Genomic DNA, 26,101 nt, shown 5'->3' with positions numbered 1-26,101 from the left:
TAGGCTTCTGTTAGACAAATACAGTATTGTGGTTTGGTAGATCTTTAACACATCAGACAGGTAGTAGCTCAGTTTCCATTTTTGTTGCACTTAACAGACAACAGGCTGTTTTATTCCATCAACAAGAATGAGCTGTTCTGTTGTTTCCCAATGTTCACTGATTGAATTGGATTTCTTTAAGTTATTTGCAGATTTGGTCATTTCATATTTGATATGGTCTGTTGTTACACCTTATCCTATTCAGGATATTGTGGGCGGCACGCTGGCATAGTGGTTTGCACTGCTGCCTCACAGTGCTAGCGATCTGGGTTTGATTCCTGGCTTGGGTCACTGTCTGCGTGGAGTTTGCACGTTCTCCCCATGTCTGCGTGGGTTTCCTCCCACAGACTGAAAGACGTGTCCCTAACCAAGGGACATTGACCCAAAACAGGCACCGGAATGTGGCGACTAGGGGAATTTCACAATAACTTCATTGCAGAGTTAATATAAGCCAGTGGTTCCCAAACTTTTTTCACTGGGTCGCACTTTCGGAATAAAAATTTGCTCGCGCCACACTGAATTTTTTATTGATAAGAAATACATTCAAAAACAAAAAAAAACAACTCCTAGCAGTGCTTGATTCATAACATAGAACACAACTACTTTATAATATGATCATGGGACATCCAGAAAGTATAAAACAATCACTTTGGAAAAATATCTAATCCATGTTTAAATGTTCCTTTGATTGTCCTTGAATCTTCCCGCCACACTTGCCATCCTCTCTTGCCGCACCAGTGTGGTGCGCCGCACCCTTTGGGAACCGCTAATGTAAGCCTTACTTGTGATGAATAAATAAACTTTAAGCGAACTGCAGTTAATATGATAATTAGTAACAAATAATGTTACCTAGAAAGCTGATTATATGATTAGGAGATCTGAGTAAGATAGTCAATTGTAGGCTTGTTGGCTACCTTACCTTTCTTGTGTATATGTCAGCTGTTAAACTGCACCCACAAACATATGATACACAATCTATTCACTTTATGCCCAAGTACATTAATAATTATTCATAACACAAACATGAAGCTTTCATTTTATTTGTTCATGGGATGTGGGCATCGCTGGAAAGGCCAGCTTTTGTTGCCCATTCCTAATTGTCTTTGAACTGAGTGGCTTGCTAGGCTATTTCAGACAGCAGTTAAGAGTCAACCACACTGCTGTGGATCTGGAGTCACGTGTAGGCCAGACCATGTAAGGACGGCAGATTTCCTTCCGTAAAGGATGTTAGGGAACCAGGTGGGTTTTTTCGACAATTGACAATGGTTTCATGGACATCATAATCCAGATTTTTATTGAATTAAAATTTCAACACCTACCAAGGTGGGATTCGAACCAGGTCCTCAGAGCAAAATGCTGGGTCCCTGGATTACTATTCCAGTGACAATATGACAATACCACTACAACATTGCCTTGCAAATTATGCACAATTGCTTACAATTAGATTAATCTCTCAAAAGTTAAATGAATCAATTTTTATCACTATGATGTAAATAGACCAGATAACAATGTGTATTTTTTCTTAATAGTTGTCTTTGTAAACTGATGGTTAACAAAATTCGAATCCTGGTGACTTCAAAACTGGAACACCTGAAGAAGGCAGACAAAATCCTGCTCTTGCACGAGGGGCACTGTTATTTCTACGGGACCTTTTCTGAGCTTCAGGGCGAAAAGCCGGACTTCAGTTCGCAGCTGCTGGGTTCTGAGGGTTTCGATAGCTTTAGCCCTGAAAGAAGAAACTCGATTCTCACTGAAACCCTTCGGCGTTGCTCTGTGTCCTCGGGAGACGGGGCGGCTTTGGGAAGCTTCAGCGAGACTCGAAAAGCATCGTTTAAGCAACCACCAACAGAACTCAACGAGAAAAGAAAATCGTCACTGATAATCAATCCAATAACCTCAAACAAAAAGTTTTCCCTCATACAAACGGCTTTGTCGCACCCGCAGGCGAATGGTATCGAAGATGCTATCAGTGAGTCGAGTGAAAGGCATTTTTCCCTCATTCCAGAAAATGAGCTGGGGGAGCCCACGGTTCCCCATGGTAATATATTCAAAAGCGAGGTTCCATTTCAAGCACACAGGCGACAATCCGTACTGGCACTCATGACAAACTGCTCGTCATCTCCAAACAAGATTCATGCACGGCGCAACACCGTGCGCAAAATGTCCATGGCTTCTCAAACCAACTATACTTCCTCTGAGATAGACATTTACTCCAGGCGCTTGTCTGAAGATGGAAGTTTCGAAATTAGTGAGGAAATAAATGAAGAGGATCTGAAGGTACGTTAAAACGCTACAACACCGAAAGTTAGACTGTGACATTTTTCACATAAAGCAAAACAGCCTCCCAACAATTACAGTCAATTAAAAAAAAATACACAACAATATATTAGAAACAAAATCCTGTTCAGAATATTGATGACCGCTACAAATTGGCTGCATGAAGAATTAGTACTTTCTTTATATCATTGCGTGGAATGTTAACATTTATTGCCCATCCCTAATTGCTCAAGAAGGTGGTGGTGGACCACCTCTTTGGGTGGAATTTTCCTGTACCACCCACCACGGGAATCGTAGTAGGTGGGGTGGTGTGGAATGGGTGGGGGGGGGGAGTGGATGGGGGAGGGTGGCAGACCGTGCAAACGTCTGTTGACCTCGAGCAGGATTTTCTGAACTTCTCCAGCGTGCTTGGCTGGAAAATCCCACCCATTGGAAAAAAAATGTTTATTTATTAGTTACAAGCAGGCTTACATTAACACTGCAATGAAGTTACTGTGAAAATCCCCTAGTCGCCACACTCCAGCATCTGTTCGGGTACACTGAGGGAGAATTTAGCATGGCCAATGCACCTAACCAGCATGTCTTTCGGACAGTGGGATGAAACTGGAGCACCCGGAGGAAACTCACGCAGACACTAGGAGAACGTGCAAATTCGCACAGGCAGTGACCCAAGCCAGGAATCAAACCCGAGTCCCTGGTGCTGTGAGGCAGCAGTGCTAACCACTGTGTCACCGTGCCGCCTCATTGAATACAACTGAGTAGCTTGCTAAGCCATTTCAGAGGGTCATTAACAATCATTCACATTGCTGTGAGTCTGAAGTCAAATATAGTATTAGGGAAAGTCAGCAGATTTTTATTCGAAAGGACATCAGTGAACCAGATTGGTTTTTATGACAATCTGCTTGTTTCAAGGTCACCATTACTAATTTTATATCCAGATTTAGTTCATTCATTTTAAATTCTCTATGGGATTCGAACACATGGCTCTGAATAATGAATCTAGGCCTCTGGATTACTGATCCAGTAGCATTACCACAACACTGCTCCTACAGGGCTGAGTTGAAGAGTAAAAAAAAAATACTGTACATTAACATCCCATCCCAAAACAAGGGTTTGAGCTTAACAGTCTTGAGCACAACAGACATTGGGCAGAATGTTCCCAAAAGATGGCAAAGTATCAGTTTCTGACTGGAAACCGACATGTTGCTGAGTTTTATCTCCACATCTTCTGACACTTTGTCAAAAATAGCAGGGAGTGTGTTTTGCATCATCATTCTTGAGACGCCAACAAAACCAGCTCCACAGAAACCAAAAGAGAAAATGCTGGAAAATCTCAGCAGGTGTGGCAGCATCTGTAAGGAGAGAAAAGAGCTGACATTTTGAGTCCAGATGACCCTTTGTCAAAGCTAAAAGGCATAGAAAATGGGAAATATGTATACTGTAGGGTGAGGGTATGAAAGATGAGTCATAGCCACAGGATGGCTGTCCATAGAGAGAATAAAGGGTGTGAATGGCCAAATGACAGAGAAGCTAAAATGAGAGGGTAAGCTGTGACGGATGAAGATGTTGGGTGGTTGGGGGGGGGGGGGGGGGGGGGCGGTTGCGGGGAATGGATGGGACAGAGGTATAATTTAGAAAAGGAGTAGCAGAGGGAGAAAAGGTAAGGGAAAAGGGATAAAGTCCACAGAAAATTTATGTCACTTAATTGCAATGTTATTCTGACTTAACTAACATGTGACCCACATCTATGCAGCAAAAGCAGGAAGAGATGCGAAGGTGAAGTTTCTCCTTTGAGCGCAGTCGGTTATTCCAATGCAAATTGTGCCCAAAGTCGCAACTGTTTTGAAAAGTGTTCCTCCTGCCCAGTTTCTGGTCAATTGCAAAACACGGGGTGCAAAATCTGGAATGAGTTAACCCAAGTTAAAGCATAACTCTCCAAAGTAACTCTCTGCTTCAAAAAATATTCCTTTATCTGTTCAAGAGTGTTAACTCGGTAAAGTTTGATCAGTACAGCTGCAAATGGGCTTATCCAAAACATAATCGTTTTCAGTCAGTGTATCAATCCACCATCCCCTGATTTAAAATGACTGAAAAAGACTTTTGATAAAGCAAAGCATATTTTCTAGTTAGATTGTGGTACAGTTGTCAGTTACTTACCCAATTAAAAGAAAATTATTTAAAACAAACCTATTAATCACCAATTAGTGCACTCAAGTGATCCAGCTTCATTTTAAGAGACTCCTCAAAGAAATGCAAGCAAGTACAATAGCAAAGTTTCCCAATGGTAATCAATCTGATTTGGGAGCTTGGCCAGGTTTGAAGGCAGGGCCAACTTCTGGAGCAATGTTTTTTGAGCTAGTGCAAAGGATTGTGGAAATGCAAAATTGCACTTAAGATTCCATGATCTTTTGTGTCGTTTGCACATTTGGGGGAAATTGCTCTGAAAAGAATCAACGTAATTGAGCAAGAACTTTGCAAACGAATTTGATTTGAGCTGACCTACTGTTCTATGAGATCCGAATGTGTGGCAATGATTGTCAAGAACTTTTTAAAAATTCTTCACAACATTGAACTTTTTGATATTTCCAATCGAAAACATTAAATTGTTTTGGCCTTGCATTTTTCATTTTTGTTCCTTTGTAGAATAGAATCAAAGAATCCCAACAGTGCAGAGAGAGGCATTTGGCCCACTGAACCTGCACCGACAAGAACCCCACCCAGGCTCTTTCTCTGTAACGCCACATATTTGCCCTGTTAACTTCCCTGACACAAAGAGGCAGTTTAGCATTGCCAGTCAACCTAACCCGCACATCTTTTGAGTGTGGAAGGAAACCGGAGCACCCGGAGGAAAGCCACAATGACATGGGGAGAACGTGCAAACTGCACACAGACAGTTGTGAGATGTCATTCTGAACTGCAAGAAAAAATGAAAAATAAATCATTTTTTGGTACTCGTGAAAGTAAATAATGCTATTTTTATCTTTTGGGTACTCAGTAACAATATAAGCATAAAATCATAGGAATAGGAGTAGTCATTACTACAGTTAATGAGATCACGGCTGATATGTTTCTTAACTCTATCCACTTGCCTCAGCTCCATAAAGCACTGCTGTACTGGACAAGACACAAGAAGCACTCCTGGCGCTTTGCCTGAGATAATGTGCTTTGACCTATCTTAATTCAGCACAATCACTAGGATGAGATTTTCTGTTGTGAAATTCCAACTGGGCGACTGTTCCATGCAAAGAGCAAATCAGCGGAAAATGTTTGTTAAACCAGTGTCATTCTTACACATTATTTGTAATACCAAACGACTGGTACCCTTAACACATCTATTCAAATTTCCTTTCAAATGTCATTTCATACTTTCCCCTTTTGGCAAGTTTAACAGTCTTGGGCAGGTCACCTGGGCAAAACCATACAAACTAGAGGCTCCTTTTTGTGCCACTCAAGCAAGCCTTATTGGCAAGTCAAGAAGTCACATTGACCCATCCATGGAGAAGTTCATTCTTACGTATCCCAAAGAAGATGTGCAGGTTAGATGGATTGGACATGTTAAATTGCCCCTTAGTATCAGGGGGTAGGGCCTGGGTGGGATTGTGGTCGGTGCAGACTCGATGGGCTGAATGGCCTCCTTCTGCACCGTAGGATTCTCTGATTCTATGAAGAATAGCATAGCGATTTTAAAAAGCTCATTTTGTGGTATGGTTGGGAAGTGGTTTCAAAGTGTTCTTTAAATAATTCCTTTTCATTCTCCAGTTGATTGTGCACTACATGTATAATCAAAGCTTTAAGAAATGACAGAGTCGCTACAGATTTAATGAGTATTTTCTCACCGAACTGGCAAACGTGGTGTCAGCTAAGTTCAAAGACGGTTCAACAATTAACGATTAAGGATGCGGCATGCATGTTAATGGGATTGAACTGAATCCTTCAAGAAAAAGAGTAATTCTGCAACATAAACATTGCTGAAACTGAGAAACTCAGTAATTATTGTCTTAAAGAGTATTTTATTTGCTTGAGCACCTCTCTGTTTTGCTTTAGGAATGTTTTGTTGATGAAGAGGAAATCCGGAATGTTACCACCACATGGAGCACTTACCTCAGATACGTAACAATTAATCGCAGCCTGGTTTTTGTCCTCATCCTTTGCCTTGTTATATTTTTAGCAGAGGTAAGATAATAAGTAGAAATAATAAGCTGTTTACCTCATCAACATTTTCCTCTTCCTCCAGCCTCAAAACATAGTTCCATGTATTTAATAAAATGTAAACACGTTCTATGCACTCTACGAGGATAATTGATATAAATTATCTTAAAACAGCCATAGACAATAAATGCAGAAAAACTTAAGCCAAAATCTATTTAAAGGGCACTTGTTTGGGAGGAAGACGGGTCATGTATCATTTACATTATAATCAGCTCATGCACATCTGACACAGTTTTGTACTGTTAACAACTTACATCATTGTGATGTGAATTTGCAACACAAAAGAAGCTTCCCAAATACCTTTATTACATATTTCTCCTTTAGATAAAGCTGGTAATCAAATTCTTACCCTTTGTATTGTACGAACTCTACACATCTGGATTTTGTAAAAAAAGGAATTTGCAATATGCCTTAGAAACCAGACAATGGAATAGCCATCGGGGGCCAAACTTAAAATGCTGGATGCAACAATGGTAAAGGAGATAAGTTAATTATTTTATCATTCATCAACTGCAGACTGTCTTGAGGCAGAGCAATCCAGTAAAATTTGACCATCAGACTTAAGTTGGAAGTCAGAAGTCTTATGCCTTGATGTTACCTCACCATTCAATCTGTCTCTACAGCTGAACAGGCTCCAGGCTAATATTTCATTACTCATTATTATTGTTCCTCTGATGTTCCCTCATTACTGATACATTTCACTAGAACTCATTATAATACCTGTTGGCAACAGTATTTTTTTGATTAATTTGAACAAGCTGTAGATGAGAAATTATTAAATCATTACCTTTGAAATGTTGCCTTCCACAAATGACCTTCAAGTTTGACAGCGTATTCAGCTAATGCTGACATCCACGAGGTTCAGCAACAAATTAGTACAAGGCCCCATTGAAGAAATGCTTGATGTCAGATCTTCTTAATTCATGAAGAAAAATGAAAGCCACATTTAGAAATTCTGAAACTTCCTTAAAGTGAGATAGGCAATCGTTTTACCATTTTCAGGAAAATTAATCTCATTATATTTGCACAATTGATTATAGCAATGATGACATGTTTATATAGCACCTTTGTTGTAATAAAATGTCCCACTGTGCTTTGCAGGAGCATTATAAAGCAAAATTAAACACTAAGCCAACTATGACAATGGCCAAAATTCTCCCCTACACTCCGCCGCGGGAATCGTAGCCGGCAAGACAGAAAATTCGGTGGACAATTAAAAGGTCCGTTGAGCTTGGGTGGGAATTTCCAGTCTTGGGGCGCGCATGGCTGGAGAATCCCGCCCCAATATTTGGAAGGATGACCAAAAACTTGGTTTTGAGAAATATCTTAAAGTAAGGAAGAGGTCGCATTTCAGAGAAATTTAGGGAGAGAATTCAAGAACTTGGGGCCTAGACAACTGAAGGCACTGTCACCAATTGCAGAACAATTAAAATCAAGAGGCCAGAATTAGATGAACACAGGAACCTAGCACCTTTCCTGAAGGGAGGACTTGATGGATTCAAGAGAGCCTTTGCACTTACTTCCTGGGTCAAGGTGCCTGTCCGAGGACTATGCATGACAGAGACCCACCTCCAATGACTTTCCTTCTAAGACCTTTGACCTATCCCAACCCCCCACCCCACCAGGGCCCAACTTCCCCCACCACCCACAGCAAGGTCTCTGATCAGCCTACACCCTGACCACCTCATCCCTCGAGGTCAACAGCCTCCACTCCAATTGGTCCCCCTCTACGGACCCCACCACCTTTAGTCATGGCTCTGCCCCCTGATCAATCCCAACTTCAATTGATTCTACCTTGGCATACGCCCTCTTGACTGACCACCATACCCACCCCCAACCCGATCAATTCCCAGCCCTTGCCCATCGCAGGTCAACATCCTTTTCCCAGTGCAAACCTTCTTGTTAATAACGTGCTTGTCAGAGATCTGCTCCCCATCCAACTGAAAGCCCAACTGTCAGTCCGGCTGGGTCTCTGGGCAGGGAGCAATCCGTGTGGTCTTAGCTATGAGGAGAGATTGGGTAAACTGGGCTTGTTCTCCCTGGAAAGACGGAGAATGAGGGGAGACCTAATAGAGGTGTACAAAATTATGAAGGGCATAGATAGGGTGAACAATGGGAAGCTTTTTCCCAGGTCGGAGGTGACGATCACGAGGGGTCACGGGCTCAAGGTGAGAGGGGCGAGGTATAACTCAGATATCAGAGGGATGTTTTTTTACACACAGAGTGGTGAGGGCCTGGAATGCGTTGCCAAGTAGGGTGGTGGAGGCAGACACGCTGGCATAGTTTAAGACTTACCTGGATAGTCACATGAGCAGTCTGGGAATGGAGGGATACAAACGAATGGTCTAGTTGGACCAATGAGCAGCACAGGCTTGGAGGGCCGAAGGGCCTGTTTCCTGTGCTGTACTGTTCTTTGTTCTGGAAACAAACGCTGGAGTTAAAACTCAACAGCAGGCAACTCTGAGTAAAAATCTGTTTCGAAACAACAGCAAACTCATTTTATAGAATTCATAAAAATCCCACCACTGCATTGATGCTCTAAATGCCGATCAGGGTGGGGCTGCTGGCCTTGAGAGATTGGGAGGTCAGGGATCAGGGAGGTTGGAGACCTTGGTGTATGGCTGTGGAGGAAATCAGGGCACTGTGGTGGTGGTGGAGGTGGGGACCCTGGTCGGGGATGGGGGGGTGGTAAGATGGGGGCGGGGGGGGGGACGCAATAGTCAGAGGTCTTAGAAGGAAAGTCGTTGGAGGTGGGGTTCCCTCTTGGATGGTCCACCTGCGTTTGCATCTTGTTTGAGGGTTAAATTGAGGAATGTAGCTGAGTGTAATTTTACTGTTAAGATTTTATTTGTGAGCTAATAATAGAAGTGAAGTGATGGTTCTAATGCAGACTGAACAGTGCTTATAAATAGAATTTCACAGTACAGAAACAGCCTATTCAGTCCACCAGGTGTCGGTATCTGTGATCCACATTAACCTCCCCCAACCTTATTTCATCTCAGTTCATCAATGTATCTTTCTATTTCGCCCTCATGTATTTATTATTTACCTTAAATGCATCTAAGCTGTAAGATGCCCACAGCTCACCCAAGGGGAAGGAAGCCTGGCAGTCTTTCACAGGAAAAAGAAAAAATAAATTTGCTGGCCCGATGGTTCTGCTAAATCTATGTATTAATCAGACTCTTCTGTGTTATGATGCCAGGATATTCTTGTTCCAAATAGCACTTGCTTGTTTCCCCTCATTTGGCAGCAGGAGATGAAACAGCACTGAATCACAGCTCAGGCACTATTCCAGACAGACAGGTCATACACGGGAAGCTCAGAGACACACACCATAGCTTTTTACAGCTGAGCTTGAATTATTCACCCTACTAATGTCAGCTCCAAACACACGGCAATCAAGAGTGGTTATCCTGATTGTCGATTTATATACATTTGCATATCCCAGAGTCTCTGGGACCAGCTGTGCATCTTCGTCCCAGTATCCAGGCTGGGCAGATAAAATTAAAACTAGGAATCTAATTGCGTAATGCTGGAAACTGGTCATTGGTGTGTGTACGTGAGCGCTTTGATCAGATGCCTGAATACTTCTTTATGTGGCTTGGTGTCAAATTCTCTTTGATATTGGCTCCTGTGAAGGGCCTCAGGACATCTTACTGTGTTGGAGACTCTATTAAAAGGCAAGCTGTTGTTCTAACTCTACTGCCAACTTGCAAGAAAAATCTCCACTGAGTGCAGTCCTTGAGATTTGCTGTCTCTAAGACATGCCGACCAATAGATTACATTCAAGATGGAGGAATCTGGACTAAATTCAGTATCTTTAGAGGTTTAGAGGTTTACAGCATGGAAACAAGCCCTTCGGCCCAACTTGTCCATGCTGCCCTTTTTTTTAAAACCCCTAAACTAATCCCAATTGCCTGCATTTGGCCCATATCCCTCTATACCCATCGGACCCATCTAACTATCTAAATGCTATTTGAAAGATAAAATTGTACCCACCTCTACTACTACCTCTGGCAGCTTGTTCCAGACACTCACCACCCTCTATGTGAAAAAATTGCCCCTCTGGACACTTTTGTATTTCTCCCCTCTCACCTTAAACCTATGCCCTCTAGTTTTAGACTCCCCTACCTTTGGGAAAAGATATTGATTATCTACCTTGTCTATGCCCCTCATTATTTTATAGACCTCTATAAGGTCAGCCTTCAGTTCTCGCACTGCCAACAAAACCTTGAAGTGATTTAGATGTGGCCCCCAAATTTTCTGGAGAGGCAGGACTGGCAGGATGGCATCACTTACAAAATTCCCACTGCTCCCATCCTCCCCGGCCCCAAACAAGTGAACACCTGAAAGATACTATCATCTAGTCGACCGGAACAGAATAATTGGGACCTGTGAATGTGGTCCTCTGTCCATTCATAGAAACCGTACAGTGCAGAAGGAGGCCATTCAACCCATCGAGTCTGCACTGACAACAATCCCACCCAGGCCCTATTCCCGTAACCCCATATATATACCCCACTAATCCCTCTAGCCACACTAAGGGGCAATTTAGCATAGCCAATGCACCTAACTCGCACATCTTTGGAGTGTGGGAGAAAATCGGAGCACCCGGAGGAAAATCACGCAGACACAGGGAGAATGTGCAAACTCCACACACACAGCGACCCAAGCCGGGAATCGAACCCAGGTCCCTGGAGCTTTGAGGCAGCAGTGCTAACCACTGTGCTACCGTGCTGCCCCATTCAGAACATGGAATACCACTGTCACCTTTAGTGACATTAGCCCTTCAACAAAAGGGGACAAATGTCAATCTTAATCGGATGTCTGAGGGCAGTCCTGCCAGCTTTGGAGACAAGATTTTCCTGCCATGTGGTGCCCGATTCTTGCGAATATTTTCGCAGGTGTCAGTCTGTGTTACAAAAATGGCATAAACCTGGCAACTCCAATAGGGTCAAGCTCTCATCTCACTTGTGGGTACGATTCCCATTCTGCCACATTATGGCACTGGAGGAGGATAGGGTAGTTTTAGCTTTGTGACCTTTTAGCAATCAATGAGTTGAATATCAAGCAGATTTTGCATTGCTGGGGGGGGTGATCTGCTCTGCCAGTTCACTGTCCTGCTGGTAAAGGGCCACTTTGGACATTTTGCCTCACTTTTTTGCCCTTTTCCTCAACCCGTTGTAAATCATTGAATCCCGACAGTACAGAAGGAGGCCATTTGGCCCATCAAGTCTGTACCGACCACAATCTTACCCAGGCCCTATTCCCGTAACCTTGCACTTCTACTCTGCTAATCCCCCTGACACTAGGGTCAATTTAACATGGCCAATCAACCTAACCCGCACATCTTCAGAGTGTGGGAGGAAACTGGAGCACCTGGAGCAAATCCACACAGATACAGGGAGAACATGCAAACTCCACACAGACAGTGACCCGAAGCCGGATTTGAACTCTGGTTCTTGGCATTGTGAGGCAACAGTACTAACCACTGTGCCACCGCACCGTCCACAGAACAGTCACTCATATTCTATGACACAGATACGGTACACTGGCATCAATAAATAACAGGTTTCTGGAAATGAAGTCTCTTCCTAAACAAAGATGACAGGAAAAACCTCTTTATTAACAGCATGTCAGTTAATTGGGTATGATGTATTTTATTCTGAAAGGAGTTGGAATGGAACTCAGAGTAAAATTGATTATTTTACACAGCATGTTGACAATAAACCATGTTTGCGTTCTATTATTTTCATGCATCTGAGCCAAGACACCAGAGGATTGATGGAAATTGATCTTCGAGATTGTCAATGAGGTGGTGCTTACACATAGCTTACCCAAAAGAAGAAAGTCATAGCATAGTAGAATCCTACGGTGCAGAAGGAGGTCATTCAGCCCATCAAGTCTGCACCGACCACAATCCCACCCAGATCCTATCCCCATAACCCCATATACTTACCCTAGCTAGTCCCCCTGATACTCAGGAGCAATCTAGCATGGCCAATCCACCGAACCCGCACATCTTTGGACTGTGGGAGGAAACCGGAGCACCCGGAGGAAATCCACGCAGACATGGCAAGAACGTGCAGACTCTGCGTTGACAGTGACCCAAGCTGGGAATCAAACCCAGGTCCCTGACGCTGTGAGGCAGCAGTGCTAAACACTGTGCCACCGTGTCGCCCCAATGGGCTGAGTAATTTGGTGGGGCCGGAGGGTGGAGGTTGCAGTGTGGGTTGACGGCATGTCCCTCCTGGAAACCACATCAGTGTGAAGCTGACCGATAACATGCCTGCGCAGCCCCAGAACGATAAAGCATTGCAGGGATAAATAATGAGGACCCAGTGGGTCAGAGTGGACATCCCACTCTCTGGAGCTTCTGCCAATCTGGTTGGCCACAAATCCATCAGTCCCAGCAGTGCCAGGAGGACATGTCCGGGGTCTTGGCCAGGGAGAGGGTTTGGTTACATTAGGGACAGGGGCAATGGTGGTGAGAAGGTGAGTTTAAGAAAGCGAGCGAGTCTGAAGGAAAAGGGGGGTGGGGGGGGAGGTTTCAGTTGAAGGGGCCCATCCTGCAATCGGCTAAGGACTGCCCCTGAAGAGGGAACCCCGTTCCTTCCCTCCCTTTAACCAGTTAAGGTAAAAAAAAATTGGGCTTCCTACTCCTGCCCTGCTGTCCAAATTGAATATATTGTGGCGTGGACAGCATATTATTGGTGTCAATAAGTTTGATAACCAGTCCAGTCGACCCTTAGATGGTCATTTTAATGTGACAGGTGGGTGGACTGATGATTTAAGCGCCTCTCCTCCCCCCCCCCTCAGCGAGGTGGGTGGGTGGGAAGGTGATAAGATGGATGCCCACACAATGTTGTGTGCTCCTCTGGAAACATGCCCATGGGGGGCTGGGATGGGGAGTGGGGGGAATATAACATTCAGCTCAATGTCAAGCTGCCTACCTTGCTGGCAGAAGTCCTCAGGGATTTCCTAGGGGAAGAGCTGAATTGGGTTATTACCATAACCGGTGTGGGGGAGGGTGACAATTTGTGATTATGCCTTCAGTGGTTGTGAGGGCCACTGAAGTAATCTGAGTGGGGCAGTCCCCAACACTTGTGCCACCCAATGAAAACAAATATCTTAAAGGGGTCGCCAACAGGCATTAGGTCCCTAACTTACATATCATAGAATCCCCGCAGTACAGAAGGATGCCATTCGGCCCATCAAGTCTGTACCGACCATAATCCCACCCAGGCCCTATTCCCGTAACCCTCATTTACTCTGTTAACCCCCTGACACTAGGGTCAATTTAGCATGGCCAATCAACCTAACCCACTTTGGGCTGTGGGAGGAAATCAGAGGAAACCCACGCAGACTCGGGGAGAAAGTGCAAACTCCACACAGACAGTGACCTGAGGCCAAAATTGAACCTGGGTCCTTGGTGCTGTGAGGCAGCAGTGTTTGCCACTGTGCCACCCATTGTGAATATACCCATTGTGTGGGCAGTATATTCAAGGAACACTGCATCTGTTTTCATACCCAAAATATGAGTCCTACAAATCTAACAGTAGAACCCACAATTGCACAGATTGGATGCAGGCTGTTCAGCAGCTAAACTGACATGCTTTGCATCTGAAATATTTGCACCACAATTTCTACCACGATGTCTCCAAATTTATTGAGTCTTTTTAAAAGCAAGTATCCTGGTAAAATATATATTTTTTCCTGTATAGTGAATATTAAGAGTGGTATTTTTACATTGCTATTGCTATTACACATAAGCAGTGGAAATCACATATATTCAGCAGATGGCAATAAAGTTTGTTTTCTTGTGAAAAGTTTTTTGTGGCTCGTTGGTACAATATGATGAGGTTTTAATTTTACCATTCTCATTGTTTCTCTGAAGGTGGCTGTCTCTTTGGTCGGACTTTGGATAATCAACGGGTAAGTGGAAATAAAGCTTGCATATTGAGGAACATAATCCCACCTAGGTATTGTTTAGTGGTTTATATAAACCTGCATATCCTCAATTTGAAAGGCTCCCTTTGGGGGGGTGGGGCGATGCTTTAAAGTGCCAACTGCCAGGAAAAAATTGTTCAAGAGGTCTTTTGTTCCCAGTGCCATAAGCTTACTAAACAACAACGTAAACTCAACCCACTGTTTTTATTCATTTTGTTTATTCAACTGCAGTAAGTGCAGTAATGGCAGAGTGCAGTGTATTATGTTTGTATGGTATGAATGTATATTATATATATACACAAATGTATGAATGTATTTATACATGAAACATTCACTGTTTTTAAATTGATGACCGTATAATTATATGTTAGACTGGAGATTAAGCCAAAGACAAATTTTCACCTTTGCATGGACAATGAAGTTCTATTCTATTCTATTCTATTCTATTCTATTCTATTCAATTCTACATGTTATCAGCATCTGACTCAGACACAATATCGACTAGGCTAGACGACTAAACAAAAGTTGGTAGGTGCCAGGTTGGTTGGCTAACACAATAGTGTGTACTGTCAGAAACAATTTCCTCAGACCAATTTTTAATATTTTACTTGAACTGCTAGCAATCATTAATGCAAAGCTCTGTCCTAAGAGAGAAACATGAGCAGCTTAAATGAGTCATCTGTTTCAAAGTGCATTCCAGTAAAGTGCGGCAATTTGGCCCCAATCTTAAGAAATTTAAATGAATTAACTGGTTTATCCATTGCTAATATACTGCCATACTGGCTTCATATAAGGCTTCTATTTTAAAACAGTTCAACAGGGAAAGATCGCCTCTGGTTTAATCCTGACTCTTTAATGTTGTAGTCAATTTATATGATGACTTGCTGTAATGAGTATGCTTCCTGTTTCTAATCACCTTTCAGCAATAAACACTAACTTCAATTATTCACAATCATTTACAATTGTCACAATTGCTGCCTTTGTTTGAACTCCTTTTAACCCGGTTCATGTTTTCTAAGTTCTCTCTTTTGAAATCCCCAATATTCCTGATTGCTGCCCGATCTTCCCAATAACTTTATCAGTGAAAAAATACGTGCGCTCAGACAGTGCATTATTAATCATCACATCTTGTATTGTTAGAATGTTGAGCCTTTCTCTCCTTAAGTTGACTTTTTGAACTGACAACATTCATTGGACAGATTGAAATCATTGGCGCTTCAAAAACTAAAATTTTTTCCAACCTATTTTTACAAATGTGCCAGATTCAGATTCAAGCCTGCACCGACCACAGTCCCACCCAGACCCTATCCCCGTAACCCCACGTGTTTACCCTGTTAATCTCCCAGACACTAAGGGGTAATTTAGCATGGCCAAACCACCTATCCTGCACATCTTTGGACTGTGGGAGGAAACCGGAGCGCCCGGAGGAAACCCACACAGACACGGGGGAGAACGCGCAAACTCCACACTGACCCAAGGCTGGAATTGAACCCGGGTCCCTGGTCCTGTGAGACAGCAGTGCTAACCACTGTGTCACCGTGCCGCCCTTAAAAGAAGAATAAGTCTGACCTTTTACAAACTAGGTTCTATGGGTATGCAGTGGACATTACACGCAGCATGCATAGAAACAGTTAATAAAAAGTGTTCATATTCATGGAGGCATTGAGTTGACATTTGACTTTTGGCACAATGGTTGTGTCCTTGGTGGGATCTAACAAGTGACTTCAAACAATTTCCCTTTTCCTCCCCACTGGCTGCGATAGTGTTTACATAAGTGCCCCCCCCCCGCCCCCCCCGCCACCCCCGTAATCTCCAGAAACAGATCAATTAAACATAAAATAAGTATGTAGGATATTTCCCAGCTGGCAGTGTGATTGCCGAACTTACAAGCTGCAAATGAATTATGAAGGTTTCATCTCACAAGTGAAAGAACAAGGACAATTTGTTCCATGAGTATTGGGATGGAGTATTAAAATGGTTCCGGAACACAGACCCTTTTAAATGCTTTGCTACATCATCCTAGCAATGTGTTGTGTAAAATGGCCTTGACCTGGCTTTTAGAGCTGTGTGTGTTTTCTTTTTAAACAAAATGCTTTTGCAAGGTAGAGCAGCCCTTTTGGTGGTGTACGTAAAATAATATTTTTATTTTCAATCCCTTTGGGCTGAATCCTAATTTACAAAAATGATTGGAGTCATGTTGGAGATTAAAATGGTTAAAATCTGGAGCATGAACTGAACCCACCCACTTCCCATTTTAACGGAAACCAGTCCACTTGCAGGAAGCAGATTGGCCATTTAATGTAACAATGAGGCATTAGTCATCTATTTATAGGCGGCTGGATTGCCCAGGCTTTGGGAAACCAGGCAGCTGAAAGAAGGCAAGATGGACTGAATCCATGAGGTGAAGGCCTTTATGGCACGGCTTGTGGGACGAGAGGAACAGGGGGTTTCCTCCAGGTCCAACTGGCTGCTGGGAAACCTCCACTTCCTGCTTCCACCCTCACCCCTGTGCCACACTGTAGGAACCTCTCTCTTTTATCAAACTGAAAAAACACAGCCTGCACAATGGTTTCATGCGACTTCAAGTCAGCACACAAGTCAACCTTTGACTTATGTGCTGAGTGTGTGCAAAAACATGGGCCAGGATTCTTCCAAAAAAATTGTATGTGTTGAATTCGCGTGGAAATTGGAGTAAATCCTGCTGGTTTTTTCCAACGGGACTTTCCAAATGAATCTCCCACACTCTGTGCACTGCAGAGTGCGTTTGTGTGATTTACTCCGGAAGTCCGAGGTCGGGGCCTATTCTTGCTGCAGAGGCTGAAATCAGCATGATGAGCGGGTCACCGTGCATGAATACATCTCTGGGAGATTGTTAAACAAGTTGTCCTAGCATCAAAATTGCTGGCCTCAATATCCCACGGACATTGATGGCCTCATCACTGGCCTCCCCATCCCCCGGTCACCCAGACATCGCTGGCCTCATGGCCCTCCTCACTGCCCCCACCCCTTCACACACACAGCTTTGTCCTTACTGCTGCCTTGCACACACACACAGCGCTGTGCTACCATGCACACCCCCTGCCTGTGAGCATTCCCCCTTGTTGAGTGGAAGCCTTGAGCACTGCGTCCCCTCCCCCCATGGACATGTACCTTGTTGACTTAACCCAATCAACACCTTTGGAGGTGGCTCATCCTCTATTGAAACCAGGTTGCCTGTACATTGCCGGAAATGTAACTAACGGGCCCATGATTGGCCCAAATTGACTCCACCTGAACTCCCCGAACAAGCCAGAGCTGCAATGATGGACCACACAGCCAGTCATGCCAGGAAGATGTCCGCAAAGAAATCTGCCCCGAGATTCACTGAAACTGAGCAGGCCCACCTGCTGGACGCGGTGGAGGAGAGGCGGCAGCTGCTGTTCCCCATTCAGGGCTGTCACCCAAGGGGTTGCGCAGCAAATGCATTGTGGGAGGCAGTGGCATCCACAGTTACTGCCAGGATCCTGACATCTCGGTCCGGAGAGCTGTGCCACAAGAAACTGAATGACTGTCTTTGGGCAACAAGGGTGAGTTGGTATCTCATTCTGAAACCTGCACATATGCTGTATTAACAATGTCAAACCATCACCAGACACCTCAAGGGCATCCAATAATTGCCCCCCCCCCCACCCCAACCCGCCAAGAACTGCATCTAACCCCTGTGTCCCCAATCAGCCCCCTCCAGTGGTGACCCATTTCCTCAAAATGACCAACACAAGCTCCCAACTCAGACACGCATTGCACCCCATGCCCTTCCATACATCCATGCTTTCAATCCCCCTTATGTCCCCACTGGAGAAAAACGCACGCAACTGCCGTGAGAGGGCAAAGACTGATGGCGGTGTTCCTGATCTGTGGCTGTTGACACTCTGTAAGCAGCGTGCCCTGGAGCTGGCAGGGGGAGATCCCATACCTAGAATGGTAACCGACAGCCAGGTCAGCGTCCGGCATGCAAGTGAGCATCAGCTTAACCCTCTCCCTAAGTCTTCTTTGAAGTGAGTGCTATGCTACGTGGGCTGCTTTCCCTCCCTTCCCCTAATGTGTGTTCTTTTTTACAGTTCTGGACCCTGAGAAACCAGGCCCTTTGTGTGTCAGCACTCCCCCCACTACTGCTTCCCAACCAACTACCCAGGACACCCCGGAGGGAGGCCCTGAAGAATCCTCTGAGGACAGCACCATGATTCGACACAGGCATCAACCACACAACCCACCTGCACAGAAACTATTACGACAGTGGGTCATGTTGGTGCTGAGGCTTCTGGGTCACTTACTGGTGAGCACATCACAGCCGCTGATGCACACATCAGGTGGAGGCGGGCACATCCGAGGCCTCGTGCACACGGAAATCTGCTGGAAGCGAGGATTCAGCTGGCCCCAATTCAGATTCAGATGCTGGGTCTCAGGGTTCCTTCGTCCCTAAACTGGTGGAGATGCAACAGGAAACCCGGGGAGATGTGGATGGGCTGTCAGCAACCATGCTGCGACTGCAAAGCTGTTTAGAGGAGTCAGACAGAGTGCTGTTGCAGGAGGTGGTGTTGGCACAGCGTGCGAACCAGGCTAACGCTGCAAGGGTGGCATCATCTGTAGTGGAAAATCTGGGTCAGGGATTTGGCCTCATGAGTGACAGGGTCCAGGCCATCTTGGAGACACAGCGGGGCATGGCAGAGACACAGCGGGCCACAGCTGAGGGTGTCACCGGCATCCAGGAGACACATCGGTCCGTGGCCATGGGTGTCAGGGGCATGTTGGAGACACTGCTGGCCATGGCTGGGGCTCTTACTGGGATTCTGGAAACACAGCATGCTGTGTCTGTGAGGCTTGACAACTTAGCCCAGTCTCAGACGGCTAATGCTGGGGGGCTCCAGAGCCTGGCTCGCTTACAGAATGCTACAGTGGAGGGGCTCCAGAGCTTGGCCGAGTCTCAGAGGGTCACGGCTGAGGGATCGCAGACAATGGGGCAGACACATCAGGGCCCCCAAGACTGGCAGAGCCAGGTGATGCCGGAGCTTCTGGAGCTCAGCCCAGCTACCCTGGTGTCCCATGGCATGTACCCGGGGCCCCTGGGCACCCCGATGGAGGAGGAAGAGCTAGAGCCCATGCTGGGGCCTTCCACCCAGGAGACTCCAGACATTCCGAGACCTTTAGATTCCGTCCTTCCTCACACCAGGGCATCTCAGGGTCAGCTGGATGAACAGGGTGGCACTGAAACATCAGTGTAATCCCCAAGTCCTCCAGGTCTCAGTCCCCCCAGGGGACGACTGCCAACGGCATCACAGGCAACGGGGCGTGGATCACAGCTGGACACCTCCACCTCTGATATGCATCCTGGGGAGCACCTAGAAGAAGCAGTAGGCCGCACAAGATTAGAAAGTTGTAGTTTCACTAAGAGGTCATGGGTGAAGGTCACAAGTAGTCAGGGTTAAGTTTTGGGAAATGTTAAGAGCACAATAAAATGTTATTTTCACCTCACAGCTGTGACTAATCTGATTCACCCCCCCACAGAGCTGAGTGTACCCCAATCCCACACATCGAGGCGCAGATTGCTGTGCTGTGTAAAATCAGCCCTTTCAGCCAAAAGTTATAGACTGCCTGCCCTACTTTCCCCACCATCCACCGGACCCTTAGTCAAACACTATTCCTTGTCATGCCCCCCCCCAACCCATGGTTGCGACCCCGACCCATTGGCCCACATGCTTGTGTTCCCAACCCTTACTGCTACTGGGTCCGGGTGGCAGTGTGCATTCAGAGAGCAGGTAGGAGTCAGACTTGAATGGCACCAGGGCCAGGATCCCAGTGTGCCTTACAGAGGGGGTGGGGGGGGGGGATCGCAAGAGTGTGGGTGTGGACTGAGAAAGGATGGGATGGTTGAGAGAGGGTGGGGAAGGATGGGGGGGCGGGTGGGCTGAGAGAGGGTGAGGGGTGGGCTGAGAGAGGGTGGGGAACGGTGAGGGGGTGGGCTGAGAGAGGTTGGAGAAGAGTGGCGGTGTGGGCTGAGAGAGGTTGGGATAGGGTGGGGGGGTGGGCTGAGAGAGGGTGGGGAACGGTGAGGGGGTGGGCTGAGAGAGGTTGGAGAAGAGTGGCGGTGTGGGCTGAGAGAGGTTGGGATAGGGTGGGGGGGTGGGATGAGAGAGGGTGGGGAACGGTGAGGGGGTGGGCTGAGAGAGGTTGGAGAAGAGTGGCGGTGTGGGCTGAGAGAGGTTGGGATAGGTGGGGGGGTGGGCTGAGAGAGGGTGGGGAACGGTGGGGGGCTGGGCTGAGAGAGGATGAGGAAGGGTGGGGAGCTGGACTGAGAGAGATTGGGGAAGGGTGAGGGGGGTGGGCTGAGAGACGTTGGGATAGGGTGGGGGGGGTGGGCTGAGAGAGATTGGGGAAGGGTGAGGGGGTGGGCTGAGAGAGGGTGGAGAAAGGGAAGGGTCATGTGGGTTGAGTGACCAGTTTTGGGTTGTGGGAGGGGTGGCAGTTGCAGTGGCTCCTGGAGTGTGGTGGAAGGGTGTTCAGAGCAGTCCCCACACCTCACGGCACCGGCTATGCGAAGCGGGCTGCTATCAGGGCCCCCCTCGCTGCCCTGCCCTACCGGGCACCTGCTGTCGCCGCATGCCCTCCATCCTCTGGCTCCTCATATGGCAGTTCATCCTGTCGCCACTCCTCCTCCTCCAGCTGGTCGCCAAGAATTGGACACCACATTGGCTGACAAGAAAGAACTTGTGCTGCAGAGTCTTACTGCCCATTATCCCAAATGGAATTGGAGCAACGAAGTCTAAGCCTAAAGCATTACACGATGCTAATATGGCAACAGTGATATCTATCACTGTTTAGATAGCAATATAATTTTCTGAACTTTATTCCAGAAATACATACCATAATTTCAGCTGCATTAGTTGAGTATCTAGAGTTCCAATTCTGCATTTTTTAAATCAATGTAATTTGAAGAGGAATTTTCAAATTGCATTTCGTTTGGAAAGCTTTGTACCCTGAAGGATACACAGATGATTTCCAATGTTTACTGGACAGCCAAACATACATCTTGCATTTATATGGTGACGGAGGATAGATTGAGTTGCCTTTTCAGATAAGGGGTTTCCCCCACTAAACCCCACAACCACATCCTCCTCACTTACTCTATGTACCACACAGTGCACTCTCCTCAATCTCACTCTTAAAATTCGCCAGGAGGATGTAGCTGAGCCAGTGCTTTTCAAAATTGAGAGTCAACATACACTGCAAGGTGCTGGCTCTCTGTACACCGCAACTTAGCTTCTCATAGCAACAGAAAAGAGGAACATGTGTCACAAGGAATGTCCTTGGCTCAATGGTCACACTCTAACCTTTGAGCCAAATGGCATTGAGTCCCAAGTGCCTCTCCAGGGCCTGAGCGCACAGACTCAGCAACAATGACTACGGGCTGGATTCTCAGACCTCGCCTGCAGCTGGGATTCTCCAGTCCCGCTGCAGTGAATGGAGATTTAGCCGAGTGCCAAATTCTTCTTTCTTGGTGGTGGGGCGTGAACGGCTGGAGAATTCCAGCCTACATTTCAAAAGTAAGACATTACCTGCGAAGCAGTTTTGGATATCCTGAGGTTGTGAAAGGTGCTATACAAATGCACGCTCTTTTCGTTTTCAATGATCACTTGATGTCAAGTCTTGAAATGTAGCTTTTCGTTAAATGAATGACATCCAATCGATTAAGCAACATATGGTTTGCTTTCAGTGAATAGGATAGAAATAAAAAACAGAAATTTGTTACAAATCTTAAGCTGGGTCCCAGTCACCTGCTTCCCCATCTCCTCCATCCTCTTTATGGGCTACCCTTCAGGGAATCTACTTCTGTGTATGAATGATATTCTGCTGAAACTAATATAGACGAGCTTAGAAAGGGCTGGTACACTGACGTTGCAAAAAATCAGGGTTATCTATTTATCTGCATAATATAAATAGTGGGTCTGATAATATGAACATGCATTATGCAGGTACATCAGATGGAGTAATTCGACATGGGCTGGGAGTGGTGACTTGATAAAGGAATTTGCTGTGAATTGTACCCTATTCTATCAGAAACAGTCCAAGTATTGTAAGACTCTGCATGGGAAGAAACTGTCCATGTTGGTCGGGATTTTACAAGATGACAGTTGCCCTATCCACTGGCCGGAAAGTTGAGGGCAAACCTGCCGCAGCAAGTCATGGGACCTTCCTAACCTACATTTATGTGTTCTGTAAACTGCCTGCAGTCGAAGCTCCTGCCCCTTTAAGGGACAAGCCAATCGGATGGCAGGCAGATCTTAAGTGCCAGCAGTACAGGCAGCAGCAGGAAGGATGGAGAGTGGCTCCGCAGCCCAGGTAGATGGGGCCAGACTCGCCGAGACACTCTGGCAAAAGGGGGTGAGGGGAGTGGGAGACATTACTGGGTGGTCCTCCATGGGTCACAAGTGTCCAGCCATGAGCAATCCTCCCAAAGCCCACAAGGAAACTGTCAGGCTACACCAACAGTGACGGAAGGCAATGGGCATGCCCCCTCTTGCCCTACCACCCATTATTTCACCCGCTTCCCAATACCCTCCAAGGTGAAAGACCATATTCAAACCTGGTGTAGTTTCAGCCATTTTTGGCCACTAAATGGGTATCCATTTCATCATCACTGTAGGTCGAATCAACCTAAGTGAATTCACCCTCATCACAATTTCAAACTGAACACAGCAAAAAGCTGATGGATAAAAAAATTATATTCAGCAATCAAGCAAAAAAGTATATCCTTCTCAGTTATTCTATATGTTTGGTTGTTTCAGATTAGCAGAAGAAACTGGCTCGCAAACCAATGACTCCTCAACAGATCTCTCCCACCTCTCTATATTTTCCAAATTTATTACCAATGGCAGCTATTATTATATATTTTACATCTATGTGGGACTTTCAGACAGCTTCCTTGCACTTGGTGTCATTCGAGGACTGCCTCTGGTCCACACTCTTGTTACAGTCTCCAAGGACCTGCATAAACGAATGCTGCACTCAGTGCTCCAAGCACCCATGACTGTATTCAACCAAATGAAAGCAGGTAATCATTTTATGGAGTAACTCATGGTTATAAGTGTTAGTTCCATTCTTGGAGCTTATGTTTGGACTTTATGTGTCAGTGACATATGAACATGAAAGAGAGGTACTTCTTCAATGAGAGTTCGAATCTTAGAATCCCTACAGTACAGAAGGAGGCCATTCAGCCCATCGAGCATGCACCGCCAAGAACACCACCCAGGTCCTATCCCTGTAACCCCTCATATTTACCCTCCTAATCCCCCTGACGCTAAGGGGCAATTTAGCATGGTCAATCCACCTAACCTGCACATCTTTAGAGTGTGGGAGGAAACGCTCGCAGACGGGAAGAATGTGCAAACTCCACACAAACAGTCACCCAAGGTCGGAATTGAATCCGGGTCCCTGGCGCTGTGAGGCAGCAGTGCTAACCACTGTGCCACCGTGCCGCCCACCATGCCGCCCTATTTGTTATTCATCTGATAGTCAGATACTCTGCTGAGAGCAGAATAAAATGCCAGCCCTTAATGTGTTTGTGGCAGATTATTTTCACCACTATAAGAATCATTGTTTTAGTGTACTGTTCTATCCAATTTGTGAAACATGCATCAGCTATTTAAACTAATTTGCTTTATCTTAGTGAACCATGTTGGATTTTGAGGAAATGTTCAGTGGGATCCTCTGCACTAAAATTTCAAATCATCTTTGCTTCTTGCAATATATTTGTAATAACTTTTAAATGAAACAAGGATAGTCAAAAATTGCTTTGCTATCAAATGCTAAGACTGTGTCAAATTGGATCACTTATCGTCGTTCTTTTCTAGCTTTCATACGTAGAATCCCTATAGCGCAGAAGAGGCCAGTCGGCCCATCGAGTCTGCACCAACTCTCTGAGAGAATATTTTACCCAAGCCCTCTCTCCCCTGCCCTGTGACCCCACACATTTATCATGGCTAATCCAGTTAACCTACACACCTTCAACTCATTACTGTTTTTTTTTTTTTTCTATTCAAAATACATTTTTATGTAAACAAGCCAAATTTTGGTCAAAGTGAACCTCACTATCTTGTTTTAAGGGTAAAGATTAACAAAGACATTTTGGGCCCGATTTTACCATCAAGTTGCGCCTGTTTACGGGTGCGAAAACTTAGTAAAGTTGGACGTGAGGTGAGTAGCATGATCTGCGCCTGCCTCCGCGCCAGTTCCCTCTTTACCAAGGCCCGAAAATGGCCGCAAGACGGGCACGACATTTTGCATGCATTTAAATTGACTAAATGGGCTGCACGCCCAACCTTACCGGCATTTCCCCCTTTACCACCGCGTTTGCCCATCCAGAATCGGCACGAAACAGACATGCTGCACAAAAGTCCGATTCAGGTGCTCCAGTTAGTGAGGAGGTAAGTGCTGAGCATCCGACAGTTCTCTGCTTGAGATTGGTGGGGTGGGGGGTGGGGAGGGGGGTCCACTGCCACTCTACCTGAGATCAGTGGGGGGGAAGGGGATGTCCACTGCCAGTCTGCCTGAGATCAGTGGGAGGAAGGGGGGTCCACTGCCATTCTGCCTGAGATCAGTGGGGGGGGGGGGGGGGGGGGGGGCGCGGAAGGGGGTATCCGCTGCTGCTCTGTCTGAAATCAGTTGAGGGAGGAAGGGGGGTCTGCTGCCATTCTGCCCAAGATCGGTGGGGAGAAGGGGGATCCGCTGCCACTCAGCCTGAGATTGGTGGGGGGGATCTAAAAGTCGGATCTGAAACATTCCCAGTTTCAAGTCCACCCAGCACTTAGAATCAAAATGGTAAAATAGTGTTTGTGTCAGCTATGCATTGGCTCACAGTGTAAGAGGTGCTCTAGCCATTGATCAATGTGAACCCATCAACTTGTACATTGCTATTTCATAAATGTAAGTTGCCAAGACTGACTGAAATAAGTTTGCCTGTTCGGGATTAATGCAAATGGTTTCAAAAATTATTTTAAAAATCAAAACAAGTTTGTGCCAGCAATCAGGATTAAAAATTGGTCTTTATATCCAGCAACAAGCTATTTGATTCAATGGTTTGAATTTATTAATTAGCTTTTGCTGTGCTTTATCTTTGATGCTTATTACATAAATCCACCAGTGCTGAAAGGGCAGAACTGAAGATAATGGACGCGTAAATTGAACTTGAACTTTACAGCTAAACTAAGCTCGTACAAGGCATAACTTGTCACACTCGTTGGCAAGTCAGCCTTTGATTTCTGTGGTCTGGGATTCAAGTGAAGAGGAATTAAAGTTGAAAACTTAAAGCACTCTGGAGTGAATGTGCATTTGAAATCAGAATGCATAAATCTCCGTTAACAATCTCCGTAACGAAAAATACATTATAGAGTGGCAACACGGGGGACTTCTGTGCAACATATGATGTGTGTCTCTTATCTGACTTGGGTCAATTTGCTAGTGTATTTGAATCTGATAGATAAAAAATTCAGTGATAAGCAGCATCTTTCAACAGATTTTTGTGACTTTGGAAGGAATATAATTTATGCAGTGGCATGAACAGTCTTTTGCTGCCTGGATGCCCATTGTAAAAGTC

General features: G+C 45.6%; 1 protein-coding gene across 1 annotated transcript in view; it reads left to right on the top strand.

Moving 5' to 3' along the window:
* The window catches only part of cftr (CF transmembrane conductance regulator), a 129,772-nt gene that overhangs the window by 81,440 nt on the left and 22,231 nt on the right, over window positions 1-26,101 (top strand). The window contains exons 14-17 of the mRNA XM_078219865.1: window positions 1,569-2,316; window positions 6,361-6,489; window positions 14,423-14,460; window positions 23,295-23,560. Of these exons, the coding sequence (XP_078075991.1) occupies window positions 1,569-2,316; window positions 6,361-6,489; window positions 14,423-14,460; window positions 23,295-23,560 (1,181 nt within the window). The remainder of the gene's footprint in view (window positions 1-1,568; window positions 2,317-6,360; window positions 6,490-14,422; window positions 14,461-23,294; window positions 23,561-26,101) is intronic.

This window comes from Mustelus asterias, chromosome 9, assembly GCF_964213995.1.
Source record: "Mustelus asterias chromosome 9, sMusAst1.hap1.1, whole genome shotgun sequence".
Classification (NCBI taxonomy): Eukaryota; Metazoa; Chordata; class Chondrichthyes; order Carcharhiniformes; family Triakidae; genus Mustelus; species Mustelus asterias.
This window is presented reverse-complemented; position numbering and strand designations above follow the sequence as displayed.